This window comes from Phaethon lepturus, unplaced genomic scaffold (assembly GCF_000687285.1).
Source record: "Phaethon lepturus isolate BGI_N335 unplaced genomic scaffold, ASM68728v1 scaffold21183, whole genome shotgun sequence".
Classification (NCBI taxonomy): domain Eukaryota; kingdom Metazoa; phylum Chordata; class Aves; order Phaethontiformes; family Phaethontidae; genus Phaethon; species Phaethon lepturus.
In genome coordinates this window covers 13146-28293 of record NW_010530139.1, presented here as the reverse complement: position 1 = coordinate 28293, position 15148 = coordinate 13146, and the positions used below count along the sequence as shown (strand labels likewise).

The window sequence follows — 15148 nt, the reverse complement described above, 5'->3', positions numbered from 1 at the left end:
TGAGGTATATTTTTATACCCTGTATGAGAATGTACTCAGCAGAGGCCTGATCCATGAAGATCAGAGGTCCCTAAGTAAGGAGAAGAAAATGTAAAGCACGCTTAGACGCACCCGTTTAGGCTGCTTAATCTGATGGGAGGCAGGACTGCTCCTTGCCTTGCTCCTCGGTCTTCTCCCCCACCATGCCCTTGGTCTGCACAGAGGGGCAAAAGGGAGGGATTCGGCCTGCAGTGAGGTATTCCTTGGGAATCCTATTGCCATTAGCAATATTGGCAACCAGATCAGGTGGAAGGATGACATTTCAGCATTGAAAAAGTTAAAAGCCCCAAGCAAGCTGATATAATTAACTTTAGCTCTGAGTAACTTTAGGAAAATGAATTAAATTACTTTTCAGACACCTCAGCTACTTCTTGGTCCTCCTGACAGCTTTTATGGCTTTGCAGTCTTTCTCCCCCCAGCCTTTTCTTTTTTGTTCTTTCCATCTCTTCTGCAATTTTGTGACAGGTCCATGTTACCAAGAAAGAAAATGACTGTCCAAAGAGGAGCTTTTCAAAAGACTTCAGTCAGTAAGACTTGAAGTAGCGGGACTCCTTCCGAACTCTTAATCCACTTGCCTTCTGCCAGCCGCCGCCTTTTGTAACCGCAACATCCTCTTCTGGCCAGTGAACCAAAGGAAAGGCCCGAGGGCTGTGTCGTGCAGGCATGCTGAAAGGAGCCTGCTAAGGCTTGGCTGGCCCAAGGCCTTCAGGGAATGGCTGCTGCAGAGGCTCTAAGGGCATCATTTTCTAACTGCATTGTGTTTAATCATTGTTGTAGACCAAGCCTGACTCTATACACTGTGTAAACAAAACTTAGCAAGGCCACATTTTTTTCCTTAACATCTTTCAGCAACAGTGATGCTTAGGATTACTTCTTACTCAGGAAGGATGAAATGCTTCTTATATCTGGCACTGTAGGTGAGTGTTACACATCTCTGATTCCAGCAGTCGGAGATCTAGGAGCTCCTTGAGCCAGAGGTGTGATCACCTATTGTCACCTCTAGATCCATGATCCATTAATTTCTCCCATTTCTTTTTAAAACTAATTTATACTTCTGGTCTCTGCTATATTTTCTGGTAATAAATTTATTTATGTGTTATGTAGAAGAATACTCGCACTTCTTTTTAACCCTCCATCTGATAACTTCACTTAGAGCTGCATAAATCTCATGTTCTATGGAATAGCGGCTAGTCATTTCCAGCTTGCTTTCTTTTCATTATTCATGGCTCTTTGGCTCATCACAGTCCTCCTAAATGGATTTTATGTGAAGTGATTGTGCGGTCTTTGTTTTATAACCTTTTGTCTCCTGTCAGCTCACTGACAGATCAAGTAAAAAAAAAAAAAAAATCACTTTCCTTAAGTTAAAGGGAAGGCTCTAGCAGTACAGATAGCCGTGGCTCAACTTACTTTTCTCCTGTTCAACCAGGAGCCAGGTCATTTAGCCCATTGGCACTGTCTGGAAAAGGAGAGTGCGTGTTGGAGGAGCAGTCTCCCAAAGCAAGCAGCTCTGTTCAGTGACTCACAGGCACACCGATAGCAGTGACGTGGTCTGCTCAGATGTCACACAGAATCATTAAGGTTGGAAAAGACCTTTAAGACCATAAAGTCCAACTGTCAACCCAACACCACCATGCCCACTAAACCATGGCCCTACCTTACCTCTCAGCAATGTCAGGTTTAATCAATGGCTTAAATATCTGGGAGGAGAAGTGCTGTTACTGTTATGGCTCTGTTGTTCTGTCTGCCGTAAGACTCACATACCTTGCAGGATTTATGGTACTGTGTAAATTCGTGTAGGAGATGAGTGAGTTCGGGAGGAGAAAAGTTAACTAATGCTTTAAGTAGAGTAGCAGAAACTATATACTAGAGTCTACAATAGCGTAGGGAATAGAAAGTACTTTACAGTTATGCAGCATTTCTCTTTAGTTGTTCTTTAATGATGACATAACTCAGCTATAAAACATGTCTGAGTGGTATTTTATTGTATTTGCACTTTGGAATGGAATGTAGCTGTAAATCATGCACAGTGCACTGAAAATTTGACTACTGTGTTTTTGTTCTGTCCTGTGTTCTTACTCATAGGATATCAATAACTAGAGTGACAGCTGACATTTCTCTTGCTAAGAGGTCTGTTCTAAATAATCCAAGCAAGAGGGCAATAATTGAGCGGTCAAATACAAGATCCAGTTTAGGTAAGACATTGACACAGATGTAATTCTGAACGTGGTTACATGCTGGAGGAAAGCAACAGGATTTCAGCCTTCAAGACGTCATCAGTTCTGCAATTTTAAATGTGTCTACAGCATTTTAATCTATAATTCTGAATTCCACATACTCAAATGGGAGACAGTTTTTTCCGGACTGAGGAGGGGCATCAGAGCACAATGTACTGTGTTAGCCTCGCGTTAAGCAATTACCTGGGCTAGAGCAAGCAGTATTATAGCTGCTATTTGCAACAGATGAGTTAGGGGCCTGCTGTCAGAATACGGGTTCAGTGCTGTTTCCTCCCAAGGTGAGTTGGCCTTGCAGCTCCCTCTTCTCAGCCCTGTGCTTTTAATTCCACATCACAAGGTGCCAAAGACCTTTCACCTTGTCCAGCCAAGAAGGAAACATGTTGTTCCTGACCTTGGGACTGGTTTTGTATTTAATGCTGAATAGCTACAGCTTAATTTTGCTGTCTAGCTATGAGACTCTGGGTCTTCCCACCACCTCCTTACCATGTCATGACTGCTGCGTTACACTGCCGTGATGAATTTTTATTTCTTTCACAAGGGTGGAAATTTGTGTGTAGTATGTGCATGCCAGTAACCTGGTCTCTGGGACGCCATCCTAGGAGGTAGGAGTTCGTTTTCAGTCTTCTCAGGAAGAAAAGGCTCTTAAACCCAATTCTCTGACATCCTGAGTGACTGTTTGAACTAGAGATATAGGTCATAGGACACTTCACTTCTAGTTGGCGTTTTAGTACAGAAGTAGGCACCCCAAAAGTAAGCGCTGCAAAGGTGAATACTAAAAATCTTCTGTCTGTGAACACGCGTTACTCTGTGGAACAGTTCTTAGGCAAATTAAATGCATGTGAGTTGCTGACATACAGCTCTTAGGTGCTTTTGTGGTATAACTTACAGGCTTCAATTTGTGCTGAGTTTCTCTGTTTAAAATTCATCACATGCATGTGAATGATTAAGAAGGGTCAGAACAATTAGTATCAGAAATATAATTTATATGGAAATAAATATCTCTCCTGTTTCTTCAGACAAAAGTGCTTTGGTGTGAACATTGCCATTAGTGTCTTTTTAAATAATACCCTGACAATTATTTAATATAAACAATTTTTTGTGATTACAGAATTAGGAGGTCACAGTTCTGCTTTTCATGCAGACTCTTGTTTAAGTTAAATCAGAATTACAATCTGAGAACAAAAAAAATTTTAGGAAATATCCATACATCACTTGCTATCTAAAATAAAAAATCTTATGACTCCTAAGCCATTTAGCAGATTTGGAAAATATGCCTAAGTCTATTTTGTGTTAATAGAAACATGCCTTTAATTGTACCCAATGTTTAAATACACTGATATTATAAAGGAACATAGTACGTATGTATTTTCAGGCAACAGAATTGTCTCAGAGGTAATATTTATTTTTAAAATTGCCTTGAGTAGTAGGTTATTTTATGGAAATAACATCAATTCACATATGGAGTTCATATACTGAATGTATACAGTCTATGAAAATAAATGGGTGATGATATTTCTGTCTAAGTTTTGCTGGGGTTGAATGGCTTTCACCTGTTTTGTTTGCCTTTACTAGCTGAAGTCCAGAGCGAAATTGAAAGAATCTTTGAACTGGCAAGGTCCTTACAACTGGTCGTCCTAGATGCAGACACTATCAATCACCCTGCACAACTTATCAAGACATCTTTAGCACCAATTATTGTCCATGTTAAAGTGTCTTCTCCAAAGGTAATGTATCTCACCCTTAAAATATCTGTATTTGAGGGGGTCCTGGTGGGCAGTATGGTATTTGCATCTGAAGAAATTGAGTGAGATGAAGAGAAAAAAAGTGAAATTTTTAGATCAAGGGCTTGACGAAGGAGTGTCTGATGCAATTTCTTTTTTCTGTCCTAAACCTGAACCTAGTCTTAGTCTGAGCCTTAGACAAGGCACCCACCAATTCAGTAGACAAAAAAATTCCTGAGAAGCAAATTCTTTCTGTAGCTCTCGGTTCCCCTTGGCAGTCCCTTTGCAGCCCCCCTGCCCCAACACAGCTGTAGTTCTGGGTTGTCTCCCTACAAACCCAAAATTTAGGCTGAGCTTCAGAGAAGACACACAGCCCTTTGCCCACTTCCCAGGCAGTGAATGATGGTTTTCTGTTGATGACAAAGCCTGTCTGCTTTTGTCTGTGGTTTCCTCCTGGGACATGGTGATGCACCATCCACAGCTCAGTCTGGACCAGCGTGGCCAGGCTGCTGGCTAGCTCCTGCCATGGAGCGTGAATGCGACTGTTGCTCAGGAGTGCAGCACGGAACCCACCGCAACCATGGCTGTTAGTGCAGAAGGGGGCCTGGAGTCATGACAGAGACTCTGGGTCTCATGGAATCAGCACAGCGATGGTGGGATGCTGTGCAACGCCTGCTGGAGTGACCGCCGTGACACATCAGAGATGTCTGCAGAGAGCCATGCATCAGTTCTTGGTGCAGGTGACCAGCAAGTGATGCGGAGCTTCTGCTGGACCTGCTACTGGGGGCAAAAAGGAAGAACTGGACTGAGTTGTGAAGGTCCAGGACAGCCTTGGCTGCAGCAACCATGAGATGGTGGAATTTAAGACCCTGAAAGAAGTGAGCAGTACAAATAACAGAATTGCAGACCTGGACCCTAGAACTGGATTGCTGAGGGACCTGTGCAGCAGGATCCCATAAAAGACTGTCTGGGTTACAAAGACGCTCGGGAGAACTGTGTGATCTTTATGGACAGCTTCCTCCAAGCACAAGAATGGTCTGTTCCTAGGTGGAGCTGGGCAGGAGAGCAGTGTGGATGAACAAGGAACAGCCTGAGCTCGAACAGAAAAAAGACGTTATACAGAAGATGGATGTGGGGACAGGCATCCCAGGAGGAATACACTTTTGGGGGAAGTTAAGAAAGCCAGAGTTCAGTGGGAGCTAGAACTATCAAGAGATCTTAAGGGTAACAAAAAGGGCTTCTGGAAGAACATGGCAAGCAGAAGGAAAGCTAAGAAAAGTGTGGGCCCACTGCAGTGTGTGACAAGGACCACAGTAGCAGAAAGCTGATGTGTTAGTTAGTTAGACCACCTAAATAACTGGATATATGCAAGACCAGATAGGATTCATCTGAAGGAGCAGTCTCATGCCATTGCAAAGCTGCTCTCTATTACCTTTTAAAGCCCATAGTGGTCAGGGAGGGTTCCCGGTAACCGGCAGGTGTCACCTCCATGATTAAGAAGGGTAAGAAGGAGGCCCTGGGGAACTACAGGCCAGTCAGTCTTACCTCAGTCCCTGGGAAGGTTATGGAGCAAATCCTGTGGGAAGCTGTTCCCCAGCCACATGCAGGACAAGAAGGGGATTGGGAGCAGCCAGCAGGGATTTACCAAGAGCAAATCATGCCTGGCCAACCTGGCTGCCTTTTGTCACGAGATTATGACCCCAGTGGACAAAGGAAGAGCAGTTGCTGTTGTTAGCCTTTACTTTAGCAAGGCTTTGATGTAGTCTCCTTGTAGTATCCTGGTGGACAAATTGGTGAGATACGGTCTGGGTAAGCGTGGGCTACAAGAGAGGTGGAAGATGGACTGCTGGGTGCAGAGGTACAAAGTCCAGCTGGCAGCTGGTTACCAGTGGTGTCACCCAGGGATCTGTACTAGTGCGAGTACAGTTCAACGGTTTTGTTAACGGCCTTTATTGATGTCCAGGGTTGTGGACAATACCCAATTCTGGGGCAGGTTAATATGCCAGAGATCAGGACTGTCCTTTAGAGGGACCTTGGCAGGCTGGAGAAACGAGCTGTCGGGAACCTCTTGAAGTTCTGCAAAGGCAAATAGCAAGTCTTGCCCCTGGGCTGCGCAACCCCCTGCCCCAGGCCGGGGCCGCCTGGCTGGGGAGCAGCTCTGCGGCCAGGGCCCTGGGGTCTCCGTGGGTAACAGCTTGGACAGGAGTGAGCAGTGTGCCCTTGCAGCAGAGAATCACCTTCATGTTGGACTGCACGAGCAAAGATGGGTCAATCCTGGCTCAGGGTGGTGGGATCTCCTTGGAAATGTGCGACTCAGCTGCACCAGGACCCAAGCAATGTGATCCAGCCGGCCTTACTCTGAGTGAGGGGTTGGCACAGAGACCTCTAGAGGTCCTTCCGACTTAAAAAATACTCTGTTGTTCTATGATCCTGTAATTTTCTTTGAAACTTTACAGAGAAATAATTTAGGATTCCTATTTTTTCCATCCCTTAAATTCTAGTAATGAACACAATGGAAGGGGGAAAAAAAAAAAAGTAGCATGAACTCTGTGTGTAAAATACCTTCTGTACCCAGAATGTGCCTCAGAACAGATTGAGTTACAGTGTTATTACTATGCAAAGTAACATGCTGCTACTGTTGTGCCGCAGACAACCCAGCAATCCAGTATAATTCTGTATATATGTAATTTTTGTGGTCCTCTAGAAGATAACGTTTGTCAAAAATAACCTATTGCTTCAAGTAGAATAAAGCAAAATCGCCATTCGTACTGCAGTTGAAATATTTGCAAGGGATCAAATGTGATGCAGCGGGAAATGTACACACCTTTCAAGGAGGTTATCAGAAAGGTTTGTGCTTATATTCAAGGACAGTATTTTATCCATTTTGTTAAACAGAATGGAGAGCTTCTGAACTTGGTAATCCTCCAATGGGATCTCAGTCTGAGCTTTATGGAGATCTGCGATTCTTAAACTCACGTTTTCCTCTTTTCCTCTGTCAGGTTTTGCAGCGACTGATTAAATCTAGAGGAAAATCACAAAGTAAACACTTGAATGTTCAGTTGGTGGCAGCTGATAAACTTGCACAATGCCCACCAGTAAGTACAGAAGAAAAGCTAAAGAACTTGTGATACGTGGAGTTGTAAAGATTTCTGCTGTGTTGGTCCTTGATTGTAGCCAAGTTCATACGTTATGACTTCACTTAATTCACAGGGTGATTCAGGCAGCCCTGCAATTGCAACCCTCGATCAGCTTTTATTGCTAAGAAACAAGTTGTTTGATACTTTCATCCTGATTATCTCCCGTGCTGGGTTTATTACGATCTTTGACAAGGTGACAGGTCAAAAATGACATGTATGTAAAACTGGTCGACTAGCACATTAGCAAATTACATCATTTGTGGAGCAGTGCTGTCTTAAGGTCCCAAAGGGCCAAAGTCTCAGACTCCTGGTTTGAGAGGAGGCTGCGGAGGACTTTCCTTCAGCTACGTAGGGAGTCCGGACCTACCGTCTGTATGGTGTGAGTTGTGTGTCTGCATGCGTGCGATCCCTGAGCCTCCTGACACAGCAGTACGTGCAAGTCATGGTGGTGACCTCATCAGAGCACAGTCACTGCTCACCCACCATTTTATCAAAGATACTGATTACTCACCCTGAACAACCTGCTGCTTAAAGAGCAGAGGTCCCGGATAGCTGGTTACGCAGGCAGGTGCTGTGCAGAAAAGCTGTACAGGTGTTTGGATGGGGCAGCTCAAACTTGCTTTTATTTTTTAAAACCATGCCTGGTTTCTGCAACAGAGAAAGCTACTCAGTGGAAACAAACTTGGATGTGGACTTGCTTTTATAGTGTAATAGCTGTGTGTAACATTGGTCTGGTAGTGCAGGAAGGGACTGCTGTTCACACCAGGGGAATGATCAGGGAGTCCAGCCTATGGCTTGCTAATTGCCCGTCTTTCTCATGCCAAAGAACTGTGAGTAGAAATCAGATTAATTCAGAGAAATTCAGAATAGACACATCAAGGTTTCCATGATGGTACTCTCTGACTTAAAATAGGCAAAATGTTGACAAAAGAAATGTCTTGGAACAATCTAGGAACAAATCTGGGAGTTGAGATCAGCAGAAAAAATGCCCAACCCTAATGGTCAGATAATGCTTCTAGAAGACTTTGCCTTGTGTTATGCAGACCTTAAAAGAGTTTGCCTCCATTTCAGATGGCTTTTATTCTCAATTGAAAGTAACAAAGTTCAAGCAGCTTTTGTTCTGGAGTAATGATCCACAAGGATTTACTTCCATGAAACTTAACTTGGTACCTTAAGAAGCATACAAAACCAAACTTCACAGTCGCCTCCTCTCTTGTCCCCACTGGCCATAAAAAGGTATGTCAGGTATTCCTGGGCAATCCTCCTAAATTATAGCGATAAATGTTGCTTTTTAACTGTTCCCATTGGTGGGGATTGAGGCCGAGCCCCATCTGCTTTAGGCCAGTGCTCTCGTGCCCCTCAGCTGTCCCAGAGCTACTGTTGGTGGGAATGGTGGCACTCCATCCAGCAGAAAGGGAGACCTGGAGAGAGCTTTCTCTTTCTCTCTCTTCTTGACCACTGGCTGACCTTTTAGGTTTTCTCCTGCCATCAAGTAGACCTTGGCCTAGTTGCTAGCTAGAGCGTGGAGACTGCCAGCCTCTGCTGCTCCGGGGTGCCTGCCTTTGCCCATCTGGAAGAGACCTCTGTGGCCTCAGGTCTGCCCTGTCATTCTGCCTTGGCTTAGCCAGAGACTGGGGTAATCCTGTATGTATGGAGCAGCTTTCTGAAAAATACCATTTCAAGCTGACTGACACTGCTGGTGAGTTCAGATGGTTTGCTCGGTAGTTTCAGCCAGGTACAAAATGAAGAATAATTAACGTGGATCTCTGAAAACTTTTAATTTTGGCAGGTTTTTTGTAATGTTTTAGTGTATGTTCGGGCTAGATTCACACTGAAATGTCTGAATGCCAAGAAAAAAGGTAGTAGGCTTGACTGAAAGTTCTGTCCTCCTTATCTAAAAGTGGAACGGTTTAAGAATGCGTCCAGAATAAGAGATCTGCTTCAAATTCTTCCTGTGCCTGAATACATAGCAAGAATTTAAATAATCAGAAAAGTGCTGGTGGTGGGGTGTATGTGGGGGACGTACCTCGATTTCTCCAGTTCAATACGCTTTTTGCAGTTCCCACTATGCCCCAGACAGCTTGCTGTTTCCCGGATGGGTGTGGATTTCGCAGCCACCCTCCTGCTGCCCCTCTTGCCCCACCAGCACCACTTGCAGATGTCCAGCTGTGGGAAGCGGTAGATGGCAGCTGCGTATACAGCCAGCTGGTTGTGTTGCTGCAAAGACCTGGAAGCTTCTGGTTACAGTAACTGCAGATCGCTTTGCTCACTCTCTCATCCTTGTTTTCCACTTCAAGCAGCACTGAAAGATGTTCAAGCCATCTCGAGTTCTTCTGGAGAGCTCAACTATATTATATTTCTCACATGTAATTTTCTACTGAATTGTTAGCTCTTAAAATGCTGACAGAATTCCTGAGAGCCATTCACGTCCCATTAACTAAAACCAAGTTGTACACTTTTCTGTAGTACAGCATGATTTCTATAAAGGCATATACCATCCTAACTCCTAGTGGGTGTGAGCCAAGTCAAATGGAGTTGCACCTGCACCTGTTTGAATACAGTGTGTGGTATTTACACTGAGCCGTCAGGGAGCTTACACACAGAACAGTCCGCTGCACATTCTTCACATTTGAAAGGTGTATTTCTTTTTCCACCTGCACTGAGAAGCCTGTGCATGTTTCAGAGCCTTCTTTGCTTGTTCATTGCAATTGTTAGATTGTCCATCCCCAGGATCTGTTAAACTCTGCCTTAGCACCCAATCCTGTAATTGTATTTTGTTCCCTAAGGCAACAAAGTGAGACCTCACCTGGATAAGAAAAATATTTCCAAATTTCAGAGTATCCAGATTTCAAACATGTAACCGTACATGCTCAGAGGCTGCCTTCCACTCTGACTTGCACAACAGCCTTCTGCAGAAACCATCTGATCAGCTTTGCACTGTTTGATTTCAAGAAAGTTATTGCTGACTTAGAGGACTCGGAGAGATGGCAGTCTTGGTTAAGTTTAAATTCAAGGACCAAGTTGATCCACAATTGAATTAAGTAAAAGTATACTGCTAAGACCAAAGACTGCACTGTGACCTGCTTCATCTGTTTCGCAGCTGAAATTCCTGCAAGAGGAGTATTTATGTGAAGATACTTGAAAACCATAAAAACTTCACTATTTTTCATTTGCTGAGAGCCAGCCTTAAGTAATCAGATGGTGCTGTATGTCTAGACATTTTAAAAATAGCTGTCTTTTTTGGCATATTTAAGCTCAGGAGCTGCTTTCATTATTAATTCCTTCCTAATCTTTCACTGATGCTGGTCAAGCCAGTGCTAAGCGTGCCTATCACTGCATGACTCCGTTAAGCAGCAACATTATATGGCTCAAAGACACACGAACTGTACTCACCATACAGGTTTAAATACACTAGTCATATACAGTTCATTACAATTATTATTTTTAACTTCTGGATTCACACCAGTGCTAAGAGAGAGTCTTTCTGGTCTCTTTGACATAACCTAAAAAATACCAGAAATTACATGCTAGCAGAACGAAAATGCATTGGTATAAATAAAAATAGCAAGTACACCAGTTACATTTACATTCCTCCTCCTTCTTGGGTACACCTCCATCCTTGCAGTTCTGTCTGGGGCATTTTTTCCCCCAGAGCCTGAGCTCACCTCAGGGAGGCGGATTTGGGATTGCCCTCGGCTGTACCAACACTGGGCTGCACCTGAGGCTCAGTCCCTCTTACACTCCCTGTCCTGAACATCCTGTGGTGAAGAGATGCCTCTGTAGTCCTGACCATTTTATTTTGTGTTGCTAACATGGAGTAATGCCCCTAGAATATTACACAGTGGTTATACAGTAAACCAAAAGAAATAGCAGGGAACGGCAGCACCTAATTTTATCTTCTTTTCAGGAAAGACCGCTGCTTTAATGTTTATCATTTAAGAAATACTAGTATATGGAAATGCTCATATTGCAACTGTTTTATGCATGTTGTAAGAAAATATTGTGAATAAAATGCATTGTAAGGAGAACTGGGAAGAAATGACTTTACTCCATGGCCCTTACAAACAAGGATGTCCCTGAAAGATTCTTTCCTCACAAATACAAAGAAATAGAACAAACACAGCTACGAGTGGAACTGTTAAAGGCCTTTAAAACTTTCTCTGTATTACTGTTGCTGTAAAGCACTGTAGAGCCCTGGAATCAGGATCCTGCGAGTCCTGCAGCATTTCCAGGTGACCTGCAAACGACAGCCTGAGAGGCTCGCCGTTACCGGTCCTAGTGTTACTTTACAGTTAACTGTTAAAAAGGTGACGGTTCTACTGCAACTGTTAGAAGTTCTTCCCTAAGTTCAGCTTAATTGAGATCTCTGTCGGAACACCAGGCGAAGCTACCTGGCGTCCCAGAACCGGGGTGGTTTAGGTGTGGTAGCTGCAGTATCAGCTGTGCATTTCTTGGAAGCGCACGAAGCTCCGTGAAGAAAGGAAGCCACAGGCAGCAGTACTGGCGTTCCCATCCCTGACCTCTTTGTCTTACCTCCACCTTGCAGCATGTTTCGTCATGTTGATACAGCATTTTGTGAGCTCCCTGAATCAACTGATCCAGGTTAAGAAGAAACTTGAGAAACAGTTCCCTAGTTTAGCAGGAGGGGTTTGGAAGAGTGTTCAGTGTTTGCTGTGAAAACCCCATACAGCTGAAAATACGCCCCGAGACAGAATTACCTTGCAACCTGCAAAGCTGAGTTTTGTATAGACAGCCCCTGTTGCCCTCAAATCGGTGACCATGCAAAGAACGAGCAGCGCAGGAAAACTGCTTACTAGTCTCAGAGCAGAAAATGTCAATATTCATTCTTGGTTTAAGAAAAGACATGTTATATTCCAAGTATAGCATTTTAATTTCAGTATTTGCCAAAGCAAAGTATATGTAAGCAAGCCACATTCTTTTATTTCCTAACTTAACTATGTTTGAATTACTAACTTCTTCCACAAATGGTGATGTGAGAGATATAATGGAATATGTAGTGTATCAACATGTGTTTGAATAGCAAAGGAGGGTGTAAAGGGTATAGATAAAGGGTACAAATAGAGGAGCAAACCAAGCATCAGTAGACACTGAATTCGACCAACGGATATAGTGTTAGGAGTATTTCTGTTAGAAGAAAACTCCCTACTTGCCGGCAGAGGAGGAAAGTAAGTTCTGGACCAGACTTCTGGGCAGAAGGTAGATGCATGATCAAGATTTATGATAAATCGATCATGCAGTTTTATATCTTATTCTAGAGTTGTCAGCTCTATGTATATTGAATAAATCTATCAATATGCATGGAGGAAAAGCAGCCTGTAGTTTGTATAGGTTACTCTTAACACCTGCACTTATTTTTCATTTCCTATGCTATTTTCACAATATTTTTTTCCACTGAGGCGTGAGTTAAGATTAAAGATGAGGTACGAAATTTTACTGCTGAAAATCTGTTTATATTTCTCTTGAGGGACTCAGTTTCTGACTTTCTCATCGGCTGTTTGTTATCATCACTTGTCGTGCTGATAATCTAAAAACGTTGGCTGCAGAGCGTCCCTTTGACTTCTTGGGTAGCACAGAAGCCGCGTGGCTTTGAATTCCTTCCACGTCCAGTGGTAAATGGCCTCTCTGTGGCCTGCACGGTGGCAGGCCCGAGGCAAGGACCAGGCCTTGCCCTGGTGGGCCGGTACTGTCCCCCGGTGAACAGAGGAGTAGGGAGAAAGGCCGTACCTGCATGGTCCTGCAGATTTGAGGACAGACGGGTAAGACCACCCAGACAGTCTTTAAGTGTAGTTAAAAACCAGTGCGTGGAGGTGGTCTCTGAAGAATTCCCAGCCGTCGGTATCTGAAGGGCTGCGTGTCCTGCCTTGCTGAAGCAGAAATGCTGCTGCTAACAGAACCGCGTGCTGCGTTCACTGACGCCCAAGTGGGTTTAGGGGCATCGTCGCCCTGGAAATGCATTCACAGTTAGGATGAGAGGAGTATGCACGAGTCCTTGGGTCCAAAACCAATGCAAACAGCTAGCTTGAGTTCCTTTCTTAGAGCAAAATCGGTTCATTAAAGGAGTCTTGTGCCTTTGAGCGTGGTAGGGCTCTCAACGTCTAGTGAACCTCGCTGAAAGGATACAGTGACTTCCGAGAGCTCAAAAGCTAAGGCTTTTGATCACCTTATAAACCCACTGGTATAATTTGCTTTTGCAGCCCCATGCTCTGGTTCTCACTTAGTGAATTTCGAAGGATTAGCGTGACGAGAATTATTTAACATCTCTTTCTTTTCACCTGTAACATTGTAATGAACCAAACTTTGTTGTTGTGATCAGGAAATGTTTGATGTAATTTTGGATGAAAACCAGCTTGAAGATGCTTGCGAACACTTGGCAGAATACCTTGAGGCATACTGGCGTGCTACTCACACCACCAGTAGCACACCCATGACTCCTCTCCTGGGGCGGAATTTAGGATCCACTGCACTTTCACCATACCCTGCTGCAATCTCTGGATTACAGGTATGAAAATATCTTTCAGTCCCAAACACCAGTGCAGATCAGGTGGGTTTGGTTTTTTGTTTTTTTTTAATCTATGGGAAAAGAGTGTAATATATTTTACATAGCATAACTTATATTTGTTTCATCAGTTATTATTCACTGTTTGGCCACTGCCAGCAGTAAGAAGGCAAGCTAAGGCTGGCAAAGAAGCAGTCAGTCAGCTGAGTCCTGAAGCACTGTGACTGCTCCTGCTTTAATGGGAAATAAAATGGCCGTAGAGGAGTTAGTTCTTGAGGAAGAGTTAAATGACACTCTGTCATTGGAAAATGGCGTTTTTTTTAAATGTGGAAAAAATGCCATTGCAAATGAGGCCCTTGCAGACTGCAAATAAGCATGTGCACTGTGTCCCAGCAGCTGAGCCAGCAGCTACTGTATTTATGCGGAACAGTGTCTATAATGATCCCTTTTATTTCTACCCTCGTAACTTCACAAAACATTCACTTTTGGGTGAAAAACTTCCATGCCTTGTATCAGCAAAATGCCTTCGCCTTTTTGAGTTCTTTGAGTGTGAATAAAATACTTTTTTTTTACCCATTGAAAAAAATTCTGACCATTTTTTTCCACAGGGATAGCTCAAAAACGGCTGAACTTTGAAACTTCAAACGTGGCATGTAAATAGTCCTTAATGAGAAGTACGTGCTTTACTAAGTTTGGAAACAGAAAATGTTTTTGATTAATAGTTATGAATGCTTGAGAAGAGCAGGATTGCAGCAAACTTTTTAATTCTGAAAGTTCCAGAAGGAGTTCTGTATGTGTGTGACTTTCTAGGAGTGTGCGCATTCTAATGTATGTCAAAAGTAGAGTTGAGCAACTTACGTTTAATGAATAATTCACCTGACAAATTTAACCTCTGTTCTGCTTGTAGAGTATCTGGAAGCAGGTAACAATTTTGAAGGAAATGATTCGTTGTTCAGTGTTTCCAATTAACATAAAGCTGTTTTTTCTGTGAGTGGATTGCACTTCACTGAAGGTGCATGATACCCGATACTCACATTCCTAATGCTGTGCTTGATTTTATTAGGGTCAGTAAGTCACTGTTTCCTGACTGGCTGAATGCACAAGCACTGTTCTATTACTAATAACATGCACATGTGAAATGTTGTTTCCATTTTCACTTGCCTTAAAATTTCAGTTTTCCATCCCTTCATGACAATAAAATACCATCTGCAGAACTGTCACCTCTTCAGTTTCATTTTGAAAACTGGGTGTATCCACAGAATTTTTTTCAGGCATTTATTTCTCTCTGATCAATGGACACCAGCAGTGACTGTGAAATGTTGCTCCATTTACTTAGGGAAAACTCACACTGAAGATGAAAATCACCCCTGTGCAGTGGGCTGGCTGAAGGTACGCATCACTTAATCCCCACTTCACCCTAATTGTGAAGGCTTAGGTGGGACTTGAATGGTGCTAGTTCTCTGCAGAGGGGTAAATTTCTCCCCGAGTGAATGATGCCCA

General features: G+C 43.4%; 1 protein-coding gene across 1 annotated transcript in view; it reads left to right on the top strand.

Moving 5' to 3' along the window:
- The window catches only part of LOC104618560 (voltage-dependent L-type calcium channel subunit beta-4), a 41372-nt gene extending 26588 nt beyond the window's left edge, over positions 1–14784 (top strand). Inside the window, exons 9-13 of the mRNA XM_010284190.1 lie at positions 2122–2231; positions 3846–3997; positions 6994–7089; positions 13466–13651; positions 14257–14784. Of these exons, the coding sequence (XP_010282492.1) occupies positions 2122–2231; positions 3846–3997; positions 6994–7089; positions 13466–13651; positions 14257–14262 (550 nt within the window). The 3' untranslated portion in view covers positions 14263–14784. The remainder of the gene's footprint in view (positions 1–2121; positions 2232–3845; positions 3998–6993; positions 7090–13465; positions 13652–14256) is intronic.
- The last annotated feature ends 364 nt before the right edge of the window (positions 14785–15148 follow it).